Raw genomic sequence first — 23529 nt, forward strand, 5'->3', positions numbered from 1 at the left:
ATAATACCTTATTTCTTTGCTAATCGATGTCGTTGTTTCGTCGTATCTACCGTGCTTTTTTGCCTTTAGAAAACTGACTACAAACGATTCGAGGTTTCCTTGCACAATTACTAAAAATGATACAACACTATGATTTTATTTTCCTTTATAAAACTACATGCATGTAAAAAACCATTCTTTTATTTCGGAAAAATATATACATGGAATAGTTAACCAAGCACATAACTCTGTATAATTACAAGTTCCATCATAGGCTTTAAAACATTGTTAAACAATTTATACAGATGTTCATTCTTTATTTTCCATTCTTATTATGTAATTGTATACAACATATTATACATTATTTTTTCAATCATAACAATATAATATACAAAGGAAAAATCTATAATTATCTATTCAATCCTGCACTGTTGATTTATTTAACTAGTTTTCTACTAAAGTTTTCCCTGTATATTCATAACAAATATTTCCAACCTAACAATTCCTATTTCCCTAAAAAAATTGAAACACAAATATTCTATATGTAGCAAAGCTATATGTAGCAAAACAAATAAGCATTCTACCCACTGATGATTCCTTCAACATCATATCCATAGTACTTGACAACCTGAATAGAACCGAATACATAGCAAGTACTTAATAACTGTCATCCACTTAAAAACATACAGACCGTTCGACATTGTCTTATAAAATACGTACTACGCAGGGATTAACAATACCATTGGAATGTACCGTTCTACCCAATAAAGTTGTTGACACATAAACATTTTTTTCATGGCATGATTGTACTTGGGAGCCATGATCTGTTGCCCTCCATTCTCCCTAACCATTGCAGCACATGAAGCTTGAACAACGCCACACAGTTCTGCAGTGCAAACAATAAGCATCAACAATTGATTCCAAACACAACAAAACATTACCAAACTCCCAAATAATATTATAAGTGATTTGTTCACTCACGGATTGGAAAATTCCGTTTTTTTGTTCACAATTAAAGCTCAACATGATTTGCAGAACAACGAATGCACTATCACCCCTGCCACCACATTCGCAGTTTTGGTAATGCACTTCACCATGTAAGGACAAACAATAATGACAAACATAATATTTCTCCTGCTTACCTCTTCACACGGTCTTCAGTCGACCCACCATGACATTTAATTGTCCATTTTGATACATCCAGATGAAATCCAGGGTATACAGGATTTATCAATGAGGACATTCCCTTCAACAATACCATATAATCTTGGAAATGCCTTTTCTCCAAAGTTGTCTCTAATTGCCATGCGTGTGAAGGATCAAACACATGGCACACCCTGCTGGCCATATTTAGTACATACAGAATGTAGTACCCTTCTACAGTGAAGTGCGGAGCCATAACCTGCGGTTTTCAGATCTTAATATGTGAAGTAATAAGGAAATAACAAATTCCATGGGATTTTTTTCTAACACTCTTACCATCCTGCAAGTCCTCAAATCAAACTTTCCGTTCATACCGACCAAGCTAGCCGTTATATCAACATCATTCTTGAAAGGTTCACCAGCCAGCACTTTCCCCTGCGAAATTTTAGGTGCCACATGATGACATAACTCCATAAGGCGTACTGCAATTTCAGAATTATGTTCTAGATTGTTTTTTCTCACCGCAAAGCTGAGATGAAGAACTCTCCCAGCCTTAACAACGAACCAGGAGCATAAAGCTTTTTATCCTCAGAATATACCAGCCTTCTAAAAATCTCAAATTGTCTAGTATTAACTTCTGCTCCTGGTTTCATCATTGCTTTAATTTCAGCTCCAGAAATCTTTAGTTCGTTTGGGAATGGGTGATCAATCCAACACCTGTCATAAGAACGTTTGGCACTGTCAAATTATTTTCACTTGTTTACGTATTGAGAATTTTATGGAAGTTGACTTACTAACCTCTTTAGTTCCATTCCTTTTGATTTCCGCAGCGCATCGTTACATGACTTCAGTACATCATTAGTTCTGACTATATAAGCTACAGATCCTGCTACAACAGACTTTCCAGCAACCTTTTGACACTTACATACTGCAAAAACATTCACACAGGATTACAACAAAACATACATGTAATTTTGTTCGCCATAGAGGAAATATGATCCATCTAACCTTCAATTAGTCGATTTATTTGAGATATCGACTTCTGCTTGACACTATGTGGATCATCATCTAACATGATTCCACCTGAAGGATGTAGCTGCTCACCAGCTGTAACGCTTGCCGCAGGTAATCCAACATCTGATTTCATAAATATTTGTAAAAAAGGCACAACTACAATTAGGTTAAAAATTATATCAAACATAACAGTTATATCCTATTTACTTATTTATTTGTTAACCCACCCAAACTCTTAACCTTGACGGCCTCAAGCGCAAGTACATTGTATGTTTCGTCGATCTTAACAGTTTCACTCACAACGGTACATCCTTCATTGGTTCTTTCACCAACCAAAAAAAATTCTCTTCTTTTCACCGGCCTCCTGGCATAGAATTTCAACACTAGAGCATTGTTTGAAATGTGTTAGCATTCTTTTCAACAAGCATCGCATACATTTTCAATGCGACATTGTATGAAAATAAACATGATATATTTCTCTAAATTGTTAAATAAATTAATCCTTTTAACTAGAAACTAAATACATTTCATATTCATGCATTTTCAAGCTATTATTTTTATTTTCATACAAAATATTCGTCCTAGTTAAAAGGATTAACCTGGTTGCGCCGTCTCATAGCGACCAGCATGTGTACCTCCAATAATATTCGTCCTAGTGCTAACAACTGCAATTATTATTGTGCAATACAAATTAATTAAGCCCAACAAGTGCATATCAAGGTTTGTTCCACATCATTACAGGAAAATGCACTCTTACCATGCATCCCTGAATTTTCGATAACTGAACTTTCATCATGTGGCAAGACTGAATGTTCTGTTGAATGTACTGCTACTGTAATCTCCCCTGTACCTTGCCTCCTGGCACTAGCGCCGCTCCAGTCGGGCCCAAGCAAGCCTGCAAGTCAGTACACACATCTATAAATGGGCATCCTGAAGAAAGTGTACACCATGTGCTTAGCTCAAAAAGCACACCTGTTTTCATTCCAGCCAGTACCTCTGCTACCGTTTTCACATCATGGTCCTCATGAACACATACGGATCCTGTGAAGTACAAGATGAGTAAAATCAGCTATCATCCTACCTACTCCAGCTCATATAGGTTACCATATAAAGAAAGTTCAGCTATGCCAAATTTGTCAATGCTCGAATGTGCCTCACCTATAACGCTTGCCCCACCTTGATTATATTCATTAACCACCTTTGGGTTTTCGCTATCAAGAACCACACCTACACAGAGATTCAACAAGTCATAAATTGTATCCGAAATGCGTACAAATCATCCTAAACTATATATTTTACCTTCTAGTAATTGAGTTTTCAACTTTGGCATCCCTGCACATTTCCCTACATTATGCAGCATGCACAGTCATTTGCTTGGGGTAAATAAAAATAAACAAAAAATTAATTTACAGCCAACATTCTCATTACCCTGTAAGGCTTTTCCTATTACGCCATCCATAGTTTTCCAATCTTTTAGCCTATAGATACATTGTGCCATTTCATGCTGTTCTATCAGACTCCTTATTTTATCCACATCATTTGAATCAACCTTGGAAATAACCTGAGTGAACTCATCACTAGTTGAGTCTGCCTTCTCCTTAGAAGTCCTAAACAGATCTTTAATATACAGAAGAGCCTGGCCACACAAATATCTTACAATCAAATTAACAGTTTGAGATAACATATATAATCAACACAATTCGCAATCTTTTTAAAACTCCACACCTCAGAGTGAATACAACCGCCCCCCGATGGTATGGCTGATTGAGATACTTTGACCTGCATCCATAGTAATTAAATATATATGGTGTTGTACTAAATAGAATTTGGAAAATTATTGCATAGAAACAATAATTATCTGCTTACCTTCAATACTCCAAACTTCATATCCCCAGCTTCGACTAAGGTATCTGCCTCTATGAAAGCTCGCACAACTGATGAGGAGTATAGATTAACATGAGCTAATTGGGACGTGTCTAGGGTCAAAAACCCTGTATCCACAGAGCTGAAGTAGTGTATCTGTAACAGCAACTTATTAGTGAACCGCAATCATATTGCCATTAAGCATAAATCGGTTCAAGATGAAACAAAATAATGTACTAAAGACATTACATCAGTGCCATTGATCATCGTACCTGCAGGATGGTTGGACAACCATAGAGACAAATAGATTTGTATCCGTTCATTTTCGCCTCTGCCAGGCTCATGGCACCTCTTATTATCTCCTCCAAAGCATATCTACCGTAGTTCCAATGATAAATCTTCGATAGATCGTCAACTAGCTGGTAAGCATCGGTTGGGACGTGGTTTCGACCATCCCCTGGTCCAAACACTGCAGCAACAGCAAGCATAGCACTCCCCAACTCTGTTTTCAGCCTCTGCCGTGCACTCATTGTCGAGTCAACCGGCTCTTGGAGTTTCTTAACTAGATCTCCGACAGTTAGCTCAGCTTCCATCGGCTCCATGCCCAGTAGTAACCTAGCCCTCACGCACTGCTGACCGCTTGGCCGTCCTACCTGCCTCTGAAGACTAAGACCTCCTTTTCTTAAATCCATATAAGAACAAATCTCAATCTCACCCAAGATTGACTTCACACCGCCTGAAAGCCTCATACTACTGTCGCTCGGATCGATTCTTTCCAGCAGAGAAAGAGTGAAGGAGATAAAGTTCTTCCCAGTTTTTCCTAGCTTCAATATTCCTCCAAGGCCAATGGCATGAACTACTTGCTTCTGCTCTTCCCCCCATTTTTCCAAAGCCAAAGCAACTTTGTCAAGCGTGAAATTGCTCCTAACTATGCAACCATCGACAGTAACAACATCATTATGCTCTCCAATCAGATCATTTTTTATCTTGCGGCTAATCCACGAAGCCTGACTGCTTGAACCCGACCTATACTGCCCCCCTTCAGGTCCAACGTACCCATGGCCTCCTCTAAGCAAGTTTTGCATTGTATCCCTAACATATTTTGAAAGGAAACCAACCAACAGAAATCAATCGAAGAATAGAAGACAGGGGCCAAGGTTTAATCAAGATTTTTAAATAAAATTACCTTCAAAGACGATACGAAGCAACCGGATGAGTAGCACTCGCTCCCGGCGCTCCGGTTCTTCCTGAAGAGATAAGCTCCTCCTAGTCTCACCGGCTATCGTCTTCAAGTCTACACCAGCTGCCTTTATCCATCGGAGTGGTAATGTAGTATAGATGCAATCAATTTCGTGTGCAAAGTTTTCTCCCTGCCAAAACGTCGCCTCGCAATTGCGGGACAGAGCAGCACTTAATCCTTTCATGGTGTAGCCATGCAGAGGCTACAGCACGCCAGTTGTACATCCTACATTGCTAGAATAAACACTGTTACACACTATCTGATAGTTCTTTTATTCCATTCTATTGTTTTGCATGCAAACGCTGGCCTCTACTGCAGCCAAGTACGCGTACATCACACGCATACTGTCACGTCTGGCACACATTATTCGCCGTGCACCCACACCCATCACGTATGTGCCATGCGCATCTCAAGCGGGTCGCGTCGCACCTGAGGGGTCGTTGCACCCCTGTATACATGACCCGTCGTACGATACCCAGCTGTCAACCTGCACCACGCGTGCCGTCGAACTCCATAAGGCTGCACCACATGACCAAGCACAACCATGGTCAAACCAAAAGAGGATTTTCTTTCCCAATGCATCCGGACGGTCAAGAGACTTCCCATGGTTGTTCATGGAATGCAACTTAACGATGACAAATATACTTTTCAAAAATAGAATAATATTGTTTAACGATTACAAATACTTAACGTATTACATATAGTTTCCTTCGTACATTGTTTATTTATTACATAATCTACCGATAAATATGTCTCAAAACCCGATGATACAGTCTGGTGCTTTGACCATGCTTGCTTCCATCCTGCAAACTAGCTGCAGAAGGTTCCTCTTTATTAGGTACAAATCCATCTGCAAAATCACAAATTAAAAAATGGAAACTAATATTTGTAAGAGGCCAACAAATAACAAATGGAAATTAATATTTTTAAGAGTGAAGCGATATTATAAAATCATAACGAATTTTCCATACATTAAAATTTTCTTAACATACCTCATTAATCTTCTCACAAACAACATAGCCATCGAAACTCGTCATATAGTGCACCACATAGTAACCGCTCTGTAATTTGCATTACATTAAATTTAAAAAAATCACATATGCAACCAAAAATTATATACAATATATATGTTGAAATGTACTCACATAGTTGCCATCGCATTCAAATTTGGATGGAAGATGTACTCCCACCCATTCGTGTCGATTTCAATCCCTTCAAAATAAGTCTTGAAGCACATCGCCAATCCGTTAATAAGTACCGAACATCTAGCTAAATGATGTTCTTCAACAGATATAGGCCCTAAGCAAGACCTTACTGGATCTAAAACATGAAGCTTCTTGCCGAAACGGTCAAATATATACAATACCCAACTCTTGTCATTCTCCTGGTACGGAGCAATCAACTGTTCAAAACGTGATCTTATTTGAATTAGTCAAATTACATTTTCTAAACTGCATACCAATAAATTTTTTAAATCGTAACTCACCATTTTGCATGACTCCACGTCGTAGCCAATGTGCTCACCGACAAACAAGTCGTTTATTGCCTTCCTCAACCACGAGCTGGTCGTGTGCAGAATCGACCCCTATTAACCAAAATTATAAATTACTTTGATTCAATATTCTTAATTTCAATATAACAGTAAATATTAGTTTAATTTATATCCCACCGCAAACATTGGATGAAGATAGTGTCTCCAACGGCTCTTATCAACTGGTGAACACCATTTCGACTCATTCTCCCTGCTCATCCGGCAGAATAGATCAAATCCAACATAATTCATCCTACCACCAGGATTCAATAATTCAAATATTGCATTGCCATCTAGCTTCATCTCGGTAGGATTTTCTAGCTAGACCCATACCCTGTTTATTACCCTTAATTAGCCATTGTAATTGTACATTAATTATAAATGGAAATTTACCAGTACTTAAAATCATTGACTAACCTTGACTTTATTGTATGAGAACAATCTATTAAATTCTGGTAACCTAACTCCTCACCACCGCTTCCAAATATTGGAAATTTCAGACCCATGTCGAAAGGAGATGTACCACATTTCAGATTTATTGTTTTTTCTTCACTAGTTCAATATCAAATTCATCACTGTCTTCATCTAAATCTGAAGAAACAACACGTGGCCTTTTCCCTAAAAGAAACACATCTGTCCTCTTTAAGCAATATCTATTTGTATACAACTATGAATTAATTATGGATTGTTTTAAGTACATCATTACATTCCATGAATCAAATATAATAACATATAGCAAAAAATGTTCTTATAAATGTTCTTATATTGCGAGACGCAAAAATGAACCACAACAACGGCACATGCAATCCGACCACATGTAGATATTTGACAATTCCAACTACATTGTTTGGCCTACATTTATGTTATGTTTTTTTTATTATGTTTATAACCACTACATAATTCTCAATTAATTAATAATTAATATGCATTCGTCAAATTGAGATTTGTTCATCGATTCACAAATATTTACGTGCTACAATAGAATGTGCTATGACACTAATGATAACATATTTGTTTAAATTTATTTTATTATCACGACATTAAAAAACTTAAATAATAATTTGTTACACCATTTCCCTAAAACAAATGCTGATTTCAAAAATATTTTCCTGTATTATTTTTATAGATCCAAGATCAAACTTACTAGTAGGGTCCGGTCTGTAAACAATATCTTCTTCTGAATTGCCCTCACTGTTCAATAAATCCATTCTGTTTGTACATATTTGAGCTTCCGTAGTTGACTCCAGTAATAAACATTTTTTATTCTCGCAATTTGGATTGTTAAGGTCGGGCACGGCAAAACCTGCATTTGTATATTTGTTATTTGCAAATGATATCTTAGTAATATAATATAATTAATAAACGGTATTTATTTCTTTCTGTGCAAATTACCTGAGCTTGATCCATATCTTATAAGATGACCTCTCCTTTTTATATTTTTTGGTGACAGTTTAGATTTCTTAACACTCTGCCCAACAAGATGCGCTTGTGATAAGATACTTGGTGTATGCCTAACGCCACCATGTCGATCAGCTACGAATTGTATTCATTGTTAGGGATGCAGCAGTAGCAAAATTAATGTAATTGCTTTAAATAAATTAATGAAAGATAATAAAATTATAATTATAATCGCCCTATCACATTGACTCACTCACTACGTCCTATATATTAAATTTTTTTAACGTTCTTAAGACATAAAAAAAGTGTTACGTTGTGTTCTGTTTTTGGTTTCACACCTGATTCTCCATTGTCATCGTTTGCAAGTACATCGTCTTGCGCCGAGTCTAAATAATTTCCCATAGTAAAACGCAAACCTGTTTCCAAGTAACAATTTTAATATCACTTATTAGAATATTAACCAAAATTATTTCATCATAATGTTTTTTTCATGAACACAATCAAAATTTTCATATTATAAAATAAGCACAATTAACAATCAATTACCTGATATCATGGATGACATTTGATCAAAATTAGACTGCAATTTTTCAATGTGATCATTGTACCCATGGGATTTCAGGTAGGCCACCAGCTCTAATATGTCCTTAGCAGCCTTCTGTATCATTAAAGCCTCGTGGTCAGCAACTCCCTCTAGAGTGACGGCACCTAACGATGCACCGGTATCGTAGAAATCTCTGGTTCCATCATCCATGCTTTTCCGATATTCTTCGATCCTCTCAGAGATCCATGTTTTGGACTATGATTTTTTTCGTGCAAAAATATATAATTATAACATATAAAGCTTTATTTCATGTAAAGCAAATGCGAAAGCGAACGTAACTTGCCTGCAATGTTGTATACTCCACGTGGCATTGAATCCGATCATTTAAGTTGTTGTAATTCTTAGCCTGCATTACCGTTTAATTAACTATATATAATATAAAAATTATAATTATAATGCATTTTTTCCAATATTTTTCACTTGCCTGCATGGCACCGTATAACCTTCTGCCGTTCGTTACGATTGTATCCTCCTCAATTAGTGCCTTTAGGCATGCACCCTTGTAGTAAGAAATCCTTGGTCTCGAGAGTTTGTCAAGAAACCAGTGTCCACCGTATCAAAATATAATATCTGCAGCGACAAGTTTGCAACCAGATTGTTAAATAAGCATTGATGTGAGGATGCAAAGAAAGATATACAAGATGGTAGATGTACGATGGAATCACCTGCAGGAATATGATGCATCCATATCCGTGGAATCTTTTCTTGCCAGTTCTAACAGAATGATGAACCTTCTTCGCACCGTCAAATATTTCAACAACTATGTACTCCCCCCAGTTAAGTTTGTGCAGAACAGAAGGATCATTCACCATTTTGTATGCATCTAGAGGGATCGATGTCCGGCTCTCCCTGGGGCAGAAAAAAACAGCGGTGCACAGCATAACAAAGGCAACCTTTGTCATCATCTCTTCTGCAGTCAACATAGGAATGCTGCACTGTCTACGTAGCACCTCGATCAACTCAGCCACAGTTACCTCTTTCGTATTTTCCAAACCATCCTTCTCTATACACAACAAACTCCTTGTGTATTGTACTAGTTGAAGACTAGGGCTCCCATCCTCTCTGCTAATCGTGACAGATCCACCATATCTAGTTCCTAGCACCCTTGATACCTGGATCTCGTTTATAGCCACAATTTCTTTCGTTCCAACTCTAAGACAACGTTCATTAGTATCTACTCTTTGATACAGTCACTGAGTGAAGTCTCGATTGAAGGTCTGCATATCATGCATGGTAAGAATACCACCTAGACCTATGGATCTTATTAGAGCTTTCCTGTTCTCACACCACCCCTCGATACTAAGAGTGATATCCTTTGGTGAGAAACTACTTAGAACTAGACTTCGGCCACGAACACCCATCAAGGAGACGTCCCCTAGGCCCCAGCCACCGCCCGATACGTTCGACATACTGCAAGATATTGCCCTTGATCTGTTTTTGCAAATTTAAAATGTCAAATATCTAGAGGAACACATTCAGACGAAAACATCTCAAACAGCAACTAGAAAAGCATGAGAGGTTCATACAAGTTCATATTTAGAAGAACTAACCTTGTTGCCGCTTCCTTCGAGAGATTTGCTCTGGATCTGAATTTCTCAACCATGTGAGAACCAACCTCTGCCGACAAAAGAACAACGCACGGGGAAACACAGATGCTTTACTAGTAGGTTGTTGCAATAAGAGGCGTCGGAAACTTCGTGACACATTCCATTCCTGGTGGTTTGTTTGCATACATATATTACTGTTTTCCTCCGACTGTGCCAGTGCAATGAAAGCTGAATTGAATGCTGACCACCTGTCCCCAGTCACATTGAATTTAGGCTTTTTAATTTTTACGTTTTATATTTGTCGAAAAACTCTATCAAAATATTAAAAAATATTTAGCATTTTAGTTCAGCCGGCTGTTTTTTGGTACGGCAGAAGACTTTTCGAGCGACAGAACAGGCTACTGCCTACACGCTTGCTGTTTCAATGCACAACATTTATATCCATTGCATTCTCTATCCATATGCGACGACCCCAAGTCTCCCCTTTAAATTTTTGAGATGCCCCGTTACCATCGTACAAGGAGAATTTAGTTTTGTCCGAACGATAGGATCTTTTAAGAAATCTTTTCAATTTACAAGATTCCTTTCCATAATTCTCATTACAATATTATTGCATGTTATGAAGGGTTTAAAAAAATAATTAACGGTCACTCAAATCAGTGAAATAGTAACATTTATCAAACTACATCATAGATGTAATAATTAATCTAAACACACCTAAGAATTGAAATGCAAGTTTTTATTCTCATAAATAGATCCATCATACCATGGGCACGTGCTTTTACATAAAACTAGCTCAAACGACAGTGAGTACGTCCTGCCTAGACAATTTTTATCCTTTTGCATGCCAAGCTGTCAACCTCATCTCCATCATCACTAAAGTAATCCTTCTCAGCTTGGTATTTAGAAGAAACCCTCGAACAGCAGTCATGATCGTCTTCCACGTACCAAATTTCATCAAACAAAGTTGACACATATGGATCGGTCTCGCCGTATCCTTCTTCGATCTCGAAACACAATGGTTCCTAAAAAACGTTTACACTGTTTTTAGTACAACCTCATTTAAAGAAAATGAGCATCAAAATAATTAAATCATTAAACAAACGGTTTGGAATTCTGTACCTGTGCTTTCACCGAAGTATGTTCGATCGTGTAATGAATAAACTTTTTTATCCCATCAAAACACACTGATTCCTAAGATGTTTGCATATAGTTTTTATTATATAATACATCCTAGATATGTAATGAATATAAATAACAGAAAGAACCTTCTCACACCTCTCCCGAGACGTCCTCATCAACATTTTCTCCGGCATCAAGCTTAGCTATCACTGTTGACATCGGGAAGATGTCCTCTTTCGGCTGCGCCGGACAAGTTAATTCGTAAATGCAAGGAAAAAATTACAATGCTACTTGTCGGTACCAACAAAATCTAACTTCACTAACCTCTTTACGGATCACTTCAACCGACCTCATCCTCTTAGCCATTCTTGCTTTGCAGAGGAAGCTGATCGACCTACACTTGTAATACAATGATCTAACTGTATGACGCTTGTGCGTTTTGGTTATCTGCCTCAAGCACGGGCAATGGATGTATATATAGAACGGAGACCAACAGAAGGTGGCATGTTCTGCCGTAGTTTTTGAATTTTGAATCTTCTAGTGGGCGTATTAATTGCGGGCAACTGGCCCGCTCCCTTGACGTGGGCCGGGACCCGCCAACCAGTCTAAAGCAGTTTTTTGGTCGTGGTATAAAGGACTACGGCCCATATTAACAGTTATGACATTTTCAGCTTGTTATGCACTCACTCACTAGGAGGTACCTGCATATCAAAAAATTATTATTCTAATGTATATGTGTTATGCAGCAAGAAAATCTTATTTTTTTCATTGTGTTATTCATAAATATATAGTCTAAATTCACAACTAATTTATTTTTTCGAACAAGTGATAAATACCTGTTTTGTTTTCCTAACATTATATCACTACGTATTGTACTAGTAAAAAATGTCTGGCGAAGAAACAATTCTAGGCGTCTAAATGCAAATCAAATTCAACGGTATGACTACAATATATAATGTTTAGTACAATCCGTCCCGATCACATTTTTTAAATTATATTAAAATTCATTTAACGGTTAATTCTTTTAGAGGATTGCAATTTATGTCATGTTTCATTTCATAAAAGTTTCCTGCCTTCTTTGAACATTTTAATAAGTACTGTACTTTTTTTGGGATACTTTGGTGGCGTAGAACAAGTTAGCTCTAATACTTTTACAAAATATTAAAGCTGGCACCTAAAAAACAAAAACGGCAATGTTTTTAAATAAGTAAACATTGGTTCTGTTAATACTTATAGCTAAAACATGGAGGTCCAGGTACATCAAATAAAATTGGTCTACAAATACACGCTCATTATATGAAATCCAAGAAACGTGGCTTCATCATTATTCTGCATGATATCATCCTTCACTCAATAGATAACCTGTCGTTGAACATTTTATTTTTCCCGCAGCTGTTCCTGCGATGTCCAGCTACTCCACAATTGGTGCATGTTGATTGCTTCCTTGGTTTAACTGGAGCATCCCCTCTCATTGGGCATGTGGTGCACTTGTGTCCTTCACCCCTACAAATCTTGCAAAATCGAGTCCTCTTAATGTTCTTCTCATAAGGTGCCTTATCTCTTGCTGTTGTAGGTCTGCCTCTTAACCTTTTAGGAGGTGGTGCTGATAGTTCTTGGTGATTTCTATCAGGAGAGAACACATCGTTCATTGATTCTGAACTATCACCTTCGCCTGCGCCACCGCCATTCATGCATGAACTTTCAGACCTTGTACGCTTCGCCATGTTTTGGTGCCTTGATTCAGAAAGCTCCTGTGCATCGGCTGGCATGTTCATGCTAAGATCACCCCTGATTTGGCTAGTTGCATTTGACCTGGCTATGCTGGATGCTTTGTCCAATACACTCATGCCATCTCCTTTGTCGCAAAGAGGTGACACTTTTAATAAACCGTCCTTGATGTACTTTATAGTAAACTCGTAACTATGTACATTAGTGTCGCCAAGCCTTACTAGCTCAAGAGCTGCGTTGTACAGAGCTGAGTGCCGGTACGTAGGTGATTCAATAGGACCCATATCCTTCTGGTAATGCTTTAGGTGTTCAGGTAGGATGTCCCGTGCGTCTACTGTCCAACGCTTCATGATATGGTATTGTGGGATCATCTTAACATCCAGCACCATCATGACCTGCCAAATTAGGAAACAAAACTTAATCAACTGAAGCAGAATCCAGAAGAAGTTCTCAAGCAATTCTATTAGATTCATATGATTTGCATACCTTTATTATGTGGCAGCAAACCATGCCCATATGCTCGAACAGTCCGCACTGGCACTTATAAATCTCCCCGTCATCTGATATTCCTATTTCAAAAACCGTCTTACAATACTTGCTCCTTTTCTCTGCATTGACATGAGTAGCGGTGTACAATCTCTTTGGAGTTATCTCAGCTATAGTGTACGACCCTGCTGCGTACATATGTGATCTGAACATCTCAAACATTGTTCTGGTGTATATTTTGCTTGCGTGCTTTTCCAACAGAATGTTTGCCTTCAGAACAACCCCCCCCCCCCCCCCCCCCCTTGAAATTTTTCAGAAGACGATTTGGATTAATACTATAACTTTATTGAAGATAGAATTATTCCTACACCTAATCTCTACACATAAATACAAAATTTTACCAGTCTGGTGCGTTTTTCTTGAAACCCTTCTTCTTGATCTCTGTCAAACTGGAGCTTGCTATATTGTTTGACAAACAAATTCATAGGGCATCCTGGAGGTACGTAGTTCTTCAACATGTGATTGGCACTTTCACTATGTTGTGTGCTAGTCATTCTGGCACAGAATTTCCCAGCAAAATAAGGTTTTGCCCACATCTGCCTCTTTTCATAAGTTTGTATGAGGAATGTGTTCTTCTACAGTGAATGTTTGTCGATCAACTCTTTTCATTGTTTTTCAAACTCTTCCACCGTGAGCATATCCTGTATTAGCTTGTGAAACTCATCCCTGAATTCACTGCGTTTGTTGTACAGAGTACCTAGAGATTCTTTTGCTTTCTTTAAAACGTGCCACTTGCACCAACGGTGTGTTGCTTCAGGATAAACCTCCTCTATAGCGACCTCCATAGCTCTTGCTTGATCTGCATTTTATAAATAACCAGCTTGAACCATCAGACAAAATTTTAAACAAACCATTGAGATAATTTGAGCATTCCAAATATATCTACTTACCAGTTAGAATTGTAATTGTTTTTTTCCCTCCCATAAGCTTTACAAACTCAGAAAATACCCAGTTGAAGGTCTCAACCTTCTCATCACGCATAAGCACACCAGCGTATATCACACTCTGGAAATGGTTGTTCACTCCAACAAAAAGTCCGAACGGCATGTCATAAAGATTTGTCCTATAGGTAGTGTCAAATGTAATAACGTCACCGAAGTAGTGGTACTGCAATTTGCTCTTCCCAGTTGTCCATATGAGTGTCTGAACTCTACTTTCACTGTCTACACGCACCGTGTAAGTGAATTCAGGGTCGTACTGCTTCAATTCTGCAAAATAATCCATGGTTTTCTTAACATCTTCATCTGCCTGGTCTCTGCTCAATTTTGCACACAACGTCCGCAGGCACCTCTTTGTGAAAGGGACGTTCTCAATACGACCGAAAAATGTGCCGATTATGCTATAAACCTTGCTAAGATTAACGTTATTCTGACGCAACCGAGAAACCAGCTCTCTGGTGTATTTGTCGATGTGCCTGTGTGAAGGGAAGTGGAGTTTCTGTGCGTACGTGTGCAACATCTCATGGTTGTGAGATACTCTATATTCGCATATGTACCAGCCGTCGTCTTCAGTTCTAAGCAATCTAATCATGGCTGGGCACTCTGTTCTTGAAGAACTTGAGTTAATTTTCTTTGGTTTGCCCTGTAGAATATCCGGTATCAATTAGTTTAAACAAACTTCAATCTAAATGATTTGAACATAAACAATATATGGATTTTATCCTTACCCCGCAGCTGCAGAGTAGCTCTTGCATACTTTTAGCTCCTTTGACGTTTGTACGACTCTTTCCGTACCTTATTCCGAACCCGCACTCCCACGAATAAAGATTGTAATAGTCATAAGCTTCTCCAAGAGAATCAAATGTCAATCCCATGGAAGGCACCACTACTGCTTCTCCTTTCCTCTCAGCAAATCCTCTAAATGCAAGTTCAAGTGCACTTATCCTATCTGCGCTTGCAGCTCTTTCATCTGGCATTGCACCGTGCCTACGTCTGTATTTCAGATGAAGAACATTGGCAATGTGAACATCAAAAAAATGGAAATCCTATGATATAAATGTGTAATCCTGTAATGAAAGTAACAGTTTCCAGCTTTGTCTTTTGTTCTGCTTGTAATAAACCTTCTAGTACAGCACTGAAAAAAACAAAAGCAGCATATGTAGATAGAACTCACCGTCGAACCCATCCACTGTTTCCCCTTTCGACATCAATAAAGCTTGGAGTCCTCGATTTCTGGCCTGACTCACAATCTAGAACCGTTGAAACATGCTGCTCTGTGCTTGCATTCGAAGAATCCACCTCATCGGCTTCAACCACGGTGGAGAGAGCCCGCGTCTCTTTGACGGCCATCTGTGCTATACCTGCAGTGCACTTTTTCTGCGGACAGAACTTGGATCCAGCTGAAATTTACCGGTAGAAACTTGGTAAACAACAAACTGAGAAGTACCAAATCCAACGTAGTTCATCAAACAGATCGAAATCAAATACAGCTTACCTAGAATCCATGGCGTCTGCACGGTGTACACCCCGATCTGCTGATTTGGTCACCTCTTTCCGCCAAGGTAGAACGGCGGCTACAGAGTTGGCCGGTTGTGCAGATTCGCTAGATTTTTAACTATCAAGAATTCTCTTCTTCTAAGGAAATCTTGATTGGAATAGAAACATTACGAGCAGCCTATCGGGGGCAGTTCTCCAGATCTGGCAATGGTGTTGTTCCAAGCTATGACAAGTCTCGCTAGGTAGGTGGAGGTCGTTCATTTAATTACCACCGCATAAATGTTCTGTACCATGGATGCCGCGTGGAAATATCATAAATGTCCCAGAACATGTATACACTGTTTCGTCATACGCGGCCGGTGCCGTATTAACGCAATGTAATTGTTTCCACCTTTTTGGCTCGAATCATGAGACAGAAGTCGGTCGGCAGAGATTTCGTAGGTGCGCGTCGCCGAGTGCTCCTAATCCACCTCCTTGTAATAACATCTTATATTATGGGACATAGGTATTAGTAAGTTTCATGATATTGTAGCAAGACAAGTTTCTACATCACCAACCCATCCACACTTCCAATCAAATCCAACAAGAGCATGAGAACAATTCACTTTCTTAGAGTGAATGAATTGTGCTTCTACCATAATTTCTAGTGGTTCACAATCCATCCACATATTTATCTATTCCAAATAGATGTATTTCTAACTATTACATGGTTAAAAATGGGATTCCTCATGCACTCAAATTTATTTTACGTTACGAAATAAAATATGATCTCTGAAAAATCACCCTCTAACTATGGAATCAACCCAAAATTTATTCCATATCTAAGAAAATGCATCAAGTCCACAGAGCACTTCTGAATGAAAAATGTCTTATTTTCATTATGAAGTTTGAACCACAAGTGCATTATGAAAGTAATATTTTCAAGCTAAGAATCATGCCATCGCTAAATTAGGCTGATATTACCAACAAACTAATCCATGTAGCTTGCTTTACCTCTTAGAAACATGAGAGGGGAACCATCACTCTTTTTTGGCCAAGTTTCAGTATCTTTCTAAATCATGCATCAACGGTATGGAAAATCAAAAATCAGGTTTTTCTTAACCATGCATTGACTAAATGAAACGAAGGGAAGGAAACAATCAAGCCTGCAAACATGGAAGCTCAAATGGATATGTCTGAAGCGGCATAAAAACAAGGAATGAAATCAGCCAATGCTCTGAGGTAGGAATTAATCAGGTGAGGTTCTATGTTGGACATGGTTACTTCGGCAACACAGCAAAGACAGTATTATAATATGTCAGTTTGCATTTTAACTTTTGAGTTACTGATTCAAAATGAAGTTATAAACTGTTGTCAGATATATTAGCAGTCAAAAAATGTCAGATATGGGCTCCGCTCAAAGAGATGAAACCTCAACAAAATACATAAATGAATCAGGACAATTAAATTAGATCGAACCTCATTGTGAGATAGGAAGTAGCTTCTGTAAAAAAAACTGAAATTTGAAAGGCGGTGTATGATATAAAAGGTTGCGCTGGATTTTTAAAAAGAAGAAACAGTGTGGAGCATGAAACATTAACCATCACCAGTACAATATGTCAGCAACAAACATGAATATGAACAGAGATGTCAAGTGCCCAATAAATGGTACTCCCTCCTTTCCAAAATATAAGGCGCGGTTTGACTTTTTCGGTCTTCGTTGCACAACTTTGACTATGATTTTTATGTATTATATGTCTATAAAATTAGTATACATACATATGAAATAATATTGTTTTGCAAGACAAATACGACGATGCCATTTATACATGTTTAATCCTTATACTTTGATATATATTAGTGGTCAAAGTCATGCATCAAAGACCATAAAAAATCAATCGCGCCTTATATTTTGGGAAGGAGAGAGTATCTTACTAATTACTCCAAGGTGCCCATAAGGCACATCATCTCTTACCTTTTCTGGTTCCAATAGGGAATATAAGAATTTTATTGAGTAGCTTGTAGCAAAGTAGAAGTACGAACTAATAACAACAAAATTAGGGCGGACAATTGATGCAATATATAAACCTAAGACAACCCACATATATCACCTCATACTAAGATTGGTACAGCAACAATATTAAATTATTGTCAGGTAATATTTGTTTGAGAAGAGACTCAAAATATCCTATGGACCTGATGCTTGTACAAGTTAAGTTAAAAAAGGCTTATACAAGTGTGCAGACTCAACTTGTTTGGACTACCTAGATAACATATATCTAAATATCCAAACTTCCATCAACGGCATGAAAGCAGTTCAAGCAAACAAAATACAAAAAACACTATTTTATGTCCATTTAAGTCATGATTCCTTAGTTATGCATCTCACTACAGTTGCACTATATTCAGGGAGAGCCCACTTAATATAGCACGAATGGATGCATTTATTAGTTCGTAACATACGAACCACAGGCATGCATGGTTTACCGCAAAAACATCTGCACATGTCTGCATAAATTGGGAACCAAACAAATTAGTGGGAACAAATCAAATAGACATGCTTTAGCAAGAGTTTTAGATATGTGATATAACTCTATTAGATTCAAATCCAATAAGAAGAAAACCATTTGACCAGGAAGTGATAAATGAGGAAATGAAACGAATCCAAAATTCTGCCTCTGGATATATCATCAGTGTTTTGGCAGGTTGCAACCTGCAAGTATCAAAGACCACACTAAGACATATCCCCTTTCTTGCTTCTTTCTTGCATGGAAAATACTCTAGCATGCTGACATGTTAATAACTTAAAGTTATGCGGATTCGAACCATTCAATTAGTTGACTTGATTAAACAACCAGAATAAGGGATCCTATTTTCTGTTGCAAGAGACTGATTTAAATTGCAACAAAATTGTTGAGACGATAGATCGTATGTGAAGGAGAACTTATCCGACGTACCCATTCGGCAGTAACGGCGAACCCGGCTACATCAGAACCTCATATGCCTCTTATTCCTTGATGTGCTTCATCATCCCCTATATCAAAATCGTGAGAACGTTAAGGCATTTCCACAAGCACCTGTCAAGCACTGACAAAAATTATACAAACTGATAGTATTTTTCATAATGTTGCAGAAACACCCGCAATAAAAAATGTTGCAGAAATACCAAGCACATTCCTACAAAAATAGAGACTGATCTGACAGAGGCATCAATCATCACTGTCGTTGTATTCGAGGAGATGGGGTCGTCAAGAAAGAGTAATCTGCTTACAACCACAACAGCCCACATGGAGGCGACCTGGAGCGGAGACAGAGATGAGCTGCAATTCCTCCTTTCACTTCCTTGGCTGGGAAGCAGAGGCCGCGGCGACTACTTTTATCCACTGAGCAGCATGCCCACCGTGGTTGATCGGCCTAGGCAATAATGCCTACTCCATCTTGGGGCAGCGCCGTCACAGATCGGAAATTTCAGCCGTCGCACACACGGGGATGGGTGGGCGACGTTGTTGCCCGGTGAAGCGGCCGCGAGCGTTGGTGAAGCGGCTCCGATGCGACCTGCAGCGGCTCCAGCTCCGGGCGGCTTCGGCGCGCGACCGGCGGCGGCTCAAGCTGTGGGCGGCTTTGGCGCAACCTGCAGTGGCTCGACGAAGGGCACGGGACGGAGCGGCTCCGGCGGCGAACGGCGCGGGGCAGGGCGGGGCGGCAAACGACGCGGGAGGAGTAGGGGGCGACAGGTCGGGGGCGAGAGGTCGTGCGGGAGAAAGGTCGGGGCGAGAGGTCGTGTGGGAGAGGGGTCGTGCGGGCGTTTTTTTTGAACGGCGGCGGGGCTGGGTTAGCGATGGATGGATTGTTGGCTTGATGCGTGTTTGCAGTGTTAAACATCGAAGGATTAGGGGCCATTGGATTTTGCTCATGGATGGGTGAGATGATTTGGTTCTCCGTCCTTCCTTCCTTTTAGAGGTAGTAGATTAAAAAAATATTATATGGAAAGATACGCGAGGGATATTAATTATGCATGGGCCTGAGCCACGTCTACGCTAGCACTGCTTCGCCCTGTATATATATTACCTAATAATAAACGATAGGAAACGAAAAGAAACCGAATGGCTACACAACGTACAAACGATCTAGGAGACGGAGGGAATTACGCAGCTTCTGTGTATCTTTGCACGCAGCCGTCTTCTCAAAAAAAATTTGGGTTCCTCGGCCTCCCGTCGGCGCCGCCGCCGATCCGCCTCGTCTCCAGTGGTCTTAAGGCCATGGGGGCGTGGTGGATCTCGACCTTTGCCGATGAGAGGGCTTCTTTTTTAATGTGTTTTTGAGTTTGTTAGTATTTGTGTCCTGCTTAGGAAGGCAAATGTTCTTTCCGTCTAGCCCCTGTTTCGGTGGTGCATCTAGCATCGTCGGCGGGCGTGTGAAGATGTGTCTCTGATGGATCTGCTTCTGGTGGATTTGCTCGGATCTGTTTGTCGTTCGTCTACGTCTTTGTGTCTTCAGGTTGGATCTTTTGGATCTACGTTCTTCATCGGTAGCGGTTGCTGTTCCGATGCCCTAGTCCTATGGAGTCTTAACACGACGACTTTTTAACTGTCTACTATAATAAATTTTGCCTGGCTCCGTAAGGAGAGGCGATAGCAACGGCGTGCCTTCGACTTGCTTTAGTGCTTGCAGTCGTCGCTAGATGATCTATGAATTTAAATGTAATTTTTATTATTTTTATGTTCATTGTACTATCATGATTGAAAATGAATAGATTGAGTGTTCTCTAAAAAAAATACAAACGATCTAATGAAAGCGAAAAAGAAACAGATCGCTGGACAATGCCCACGCACGCCCCCGGTTCTGGTTACAATCTGGAGGCTAGAGGCACGGAAACGTGGACTCGGCACAAAAAATATCTTGGATTATAGAATACGTATTGTCGCCGTCACGTGCGTTTTTTTATCAGTTTGGAGAGATGTGCCGAGGTCTTCGTGTCCACCGTCGCAGCGCCGCCAGGCAGCATAAGAACAAGTACAATAAGGTGACATAAATCAGCTATAAGAAATAAAATAATTAATTGAAGAAGAAAGAAGAGGAGAGAGAAGAGAAATGGACTCTTGTTTAGTAGTTAGCTGTAACATTAAACCCAATATGCTTTATAAGGATGCAAGGTGAACCAATTATTGATAAATTAATACATATTTAGAACATACTATTGTACATACCGGCTAAGAGGTTGACTGTAAATGACATAACAGCTTCTTATAGTCAACCGTTGGATGTATTATTAACTATGCTCTAAGCTCAAGTCAAGGATTATTGGTGACTCAAGACACACGTCAGAACTAGTGCGACTCTGTTGCCACCGCCGTATTGGCTGGGAGCATCGTACACGCCGAGTATGAGTTTCGTCCATCACATATTTTTTTTGAACCTGGCTTTACCCCTTTTCATTGCAATGAACGAAAATACAACAGTTTCATAAACATGTCCAGAGAGAGGGAAAGAGGGAAAGCGAGTTCAAGCACTACCAAAAAACTCACCGCATCCGCCTGACATCATGAAGAATACTATGAGGTGAAAACCTGAGTAGCACAAATAGTTCAAACTAGCCAGAAATTACAGCTTCACGACTCAGGAAGCACCATTCAAAAGGACTAGACTACAAGACCGCCCGTCGCACCCAAGTAGCCTACGAAGCGCAGCGCGTTACTCTCCAATGGTCGGTTGCCTGACAATGTCGCACATCTTCATCAGTTGCATAGTGTTCACCCTGACCAGTTCGGCGCCCGCACGAAACTCCTTAGCATCATCTCCTTATTGTAAACCTGCCCAATAGATTAAGAACAAACATATGGAAAATACAATCTCAAATGGTGTTCTAATCAGCTTTTTCTTGAAAGTGGCTCGATTTCGAGCCAACCAAATGGACCAACAAGCAGCCGCAAGGCCAACAGTATAAAACTTCTCGCTGCCATGAAGAAAAGTATAGCACCATGTAAAATACTGCCAGTAACTGTTAGGACATCTGTCGGTCCCCAACGCTACCCCAATAGATCACCAAACCCATTTCGCCACAGGACAGGTAACGAAAAGATGCTAAGAGCTCTCAACTTCTTTGCAGAAAGAGCAACAAGGATTTCCTGGCCATTTTCTTCTACGCATCACCTGCCTAGTGAGGACTGCATCCTGTGACATTTGCCATAGATTTTTTTGATCTTAAGGGGTATTTTAGCTCTCCAAATGCACTATAGTGGCATCCACTAAGAGATCTCTCCAGCCACCTATACACTGATTTGGTTGAGAACTTGCCATTTGGGCTCAACCCCTAGGCAACCCGGTCATTTTCACCAGTCAACGGTAGATTACTGACTGCGTCTCGAATCACTCACCATTGTTCAGACAATTCCAGAGTAAGCCTTCGTCGGAAGAAATTATTATTTTCCGCAAGCCTTGGCTTATCCACCGTACACCCAGGGTTGTTGCAGGTCGAGAAAAGCTGCGGGAATTGCTCCTGGAATGGGGGTAGCCCATTTATGGAGTCAATCCAGACTCGGGCAATGTTTCCAGATTCGATGTGTATTTTTCTGCCCACCATGTATACTTCTTTAACTTTCAGTAAAGCTTTCCAACATGGCGAATCTGAAAATCTGGGACTAACCTCAGCTATAGTTTTATTCCTAAGATATCTAGCACGGATGATGTCTTGCTAGACCCCATTCCGAGTTTCTAGTTTCGACCACCATTTTACCATCATGCTGATATTTTGTTTTCTAAGATCCTTGACCCCCAGACCCCCTTTTGTCCTGGATCTACAGACCCCCCCACTTGATAAGGTGATATCTTCTTTTCTTATTACACTCTTGCTAGAAAAATCTCCGCCTATGTTTATCCAACTTTTTAGTGAATGTTTTATTCATGAGCCACATAGACATGTGAAAAATAGATAATTGGGTGAGGACCGAGTCGAGCAGAGTAAGTCTGCCTCCCATAGATGCGGCATTGCCTATCCAAGCTTCGAATCTTTTAAGATATTTAACTATGGTGAAGTCACAGTCAGAGTTTCGAAGGTTAGTGTAACTAACAGGCATCCCCAAATACTTAATCCAGAAGCTCCCAATGTCATAGTTAAACAACTCCGCATATTCTCTAACTATATTATCATTGCCCCCAACTGTTAATATCTCACTCCTCTAGAAATTCACCTTAAGACCTGACATCATCTCAATATGTAGAGCAGTAACTTCATGTTAACTGCCTTTTCTATATCATGTTCCAAACAAATTATGGTATCTTCCGCATATTGTAACACTGCGACCCCATCGGGAATTAGATCTAGGGCTAGGCCAGTAATCAATTTGTTTTTCTAGGCATTTTTAATCATTTTGGCCAAACACTCGGCAGCCAGTTAAACAGGA

At 39.5% G+C, this 23529-nt stretch overlaps 2 protein-coding genes across 2 annotated transcripts; both read right to left on the reverse strand.

Moving 5' to 3' along the window:
- Positions 1 to 477: 477 nt before the first annotated feature.
- LOC123081789 (uncharacterized) lies at positions 478 to 5270 on the reverse strand. Its single transcript, XM_044504318.1, has 18 exons — positions 5186 to 5270; positions 4272 to 5091; positions 4003 to 4155; positions 3862 to 3915; positions 3565 to 3772; positions 3436 to 3480; positions 3295 to 3363; positions 3109 to 3177; positions 2894 to 3031; positions 2736 to 2801; positions 2364 to 2519; positions 2131 to 2259; positions 1921 to 2050; positions 1645 to 1839; positions 1459 to 1557; positions 1122 to 1381; positions 961 to 1036; positions 478 to 865 (listed from the first exon to the last, which is right to left on the reverse strand). Exons 2-15 carry the CDS (start codon positions 5082 to 5084, stop codon positions 1512 to 1514), a joined length of 2271 nt encoding a protein of 756 aa, XP_044360253.1. The 5' UTR covers positions 5085 to 5091; positions 5186 to 5270; the 3' UTR covers positions 478 to 865; positions 961 to 1036; positions 1122 to 1381; positions 1459 to 1511.
- A 7346-nt stretch (positions 5271 to 12616) lies between these two features.
- On the reverse strand, positions 12617 to 16456 carry LOC123085258 (protein FAR1-RELATED SEQUENCE 5). Its single transcript, XM_044506881.1, has 6 exons — positions 16149 to 16456; positions 15828 to 16053; positions 15382 to 15646; positions 14606 to 15296; positions 13656 to 14514; positions 12617 to 13564 (listed from the first exon to the last, which is right to left on the reverse strand). Exons 2-5 carry the CDS (start codon positions 16001 to 16003, stop codon positions 14321 to 14323), a joined length of 1326 nt encoding a protein of 441 aa, XP_044362816.1. The 5' UTR covers positions 16004 to 16053; positions 16149 to 16456; the 3' UTR covers positions 12617 to 13564; positions 13656 to 14320.
- Between the last annotated feature and the right edge of the window lie 7073 nt (positions 16457 to 23529).

Source organism: Triticum aestivum, chromosome 4A (genome assembly GCF_018294505.1).
Source record: "Triticum aestivum cultivar Chinese Spring chromosome 4A, IWGSC CS RefSeq v2.1, whole genome shotgun sequence".
In the NCBI taxonomy this organism is placed as follows: Eukaryota; Viridiplantae; Streptophyta; class Magnoliopsida; order Poales; family Poaceae; genus Triticum; species Triticum aestivum.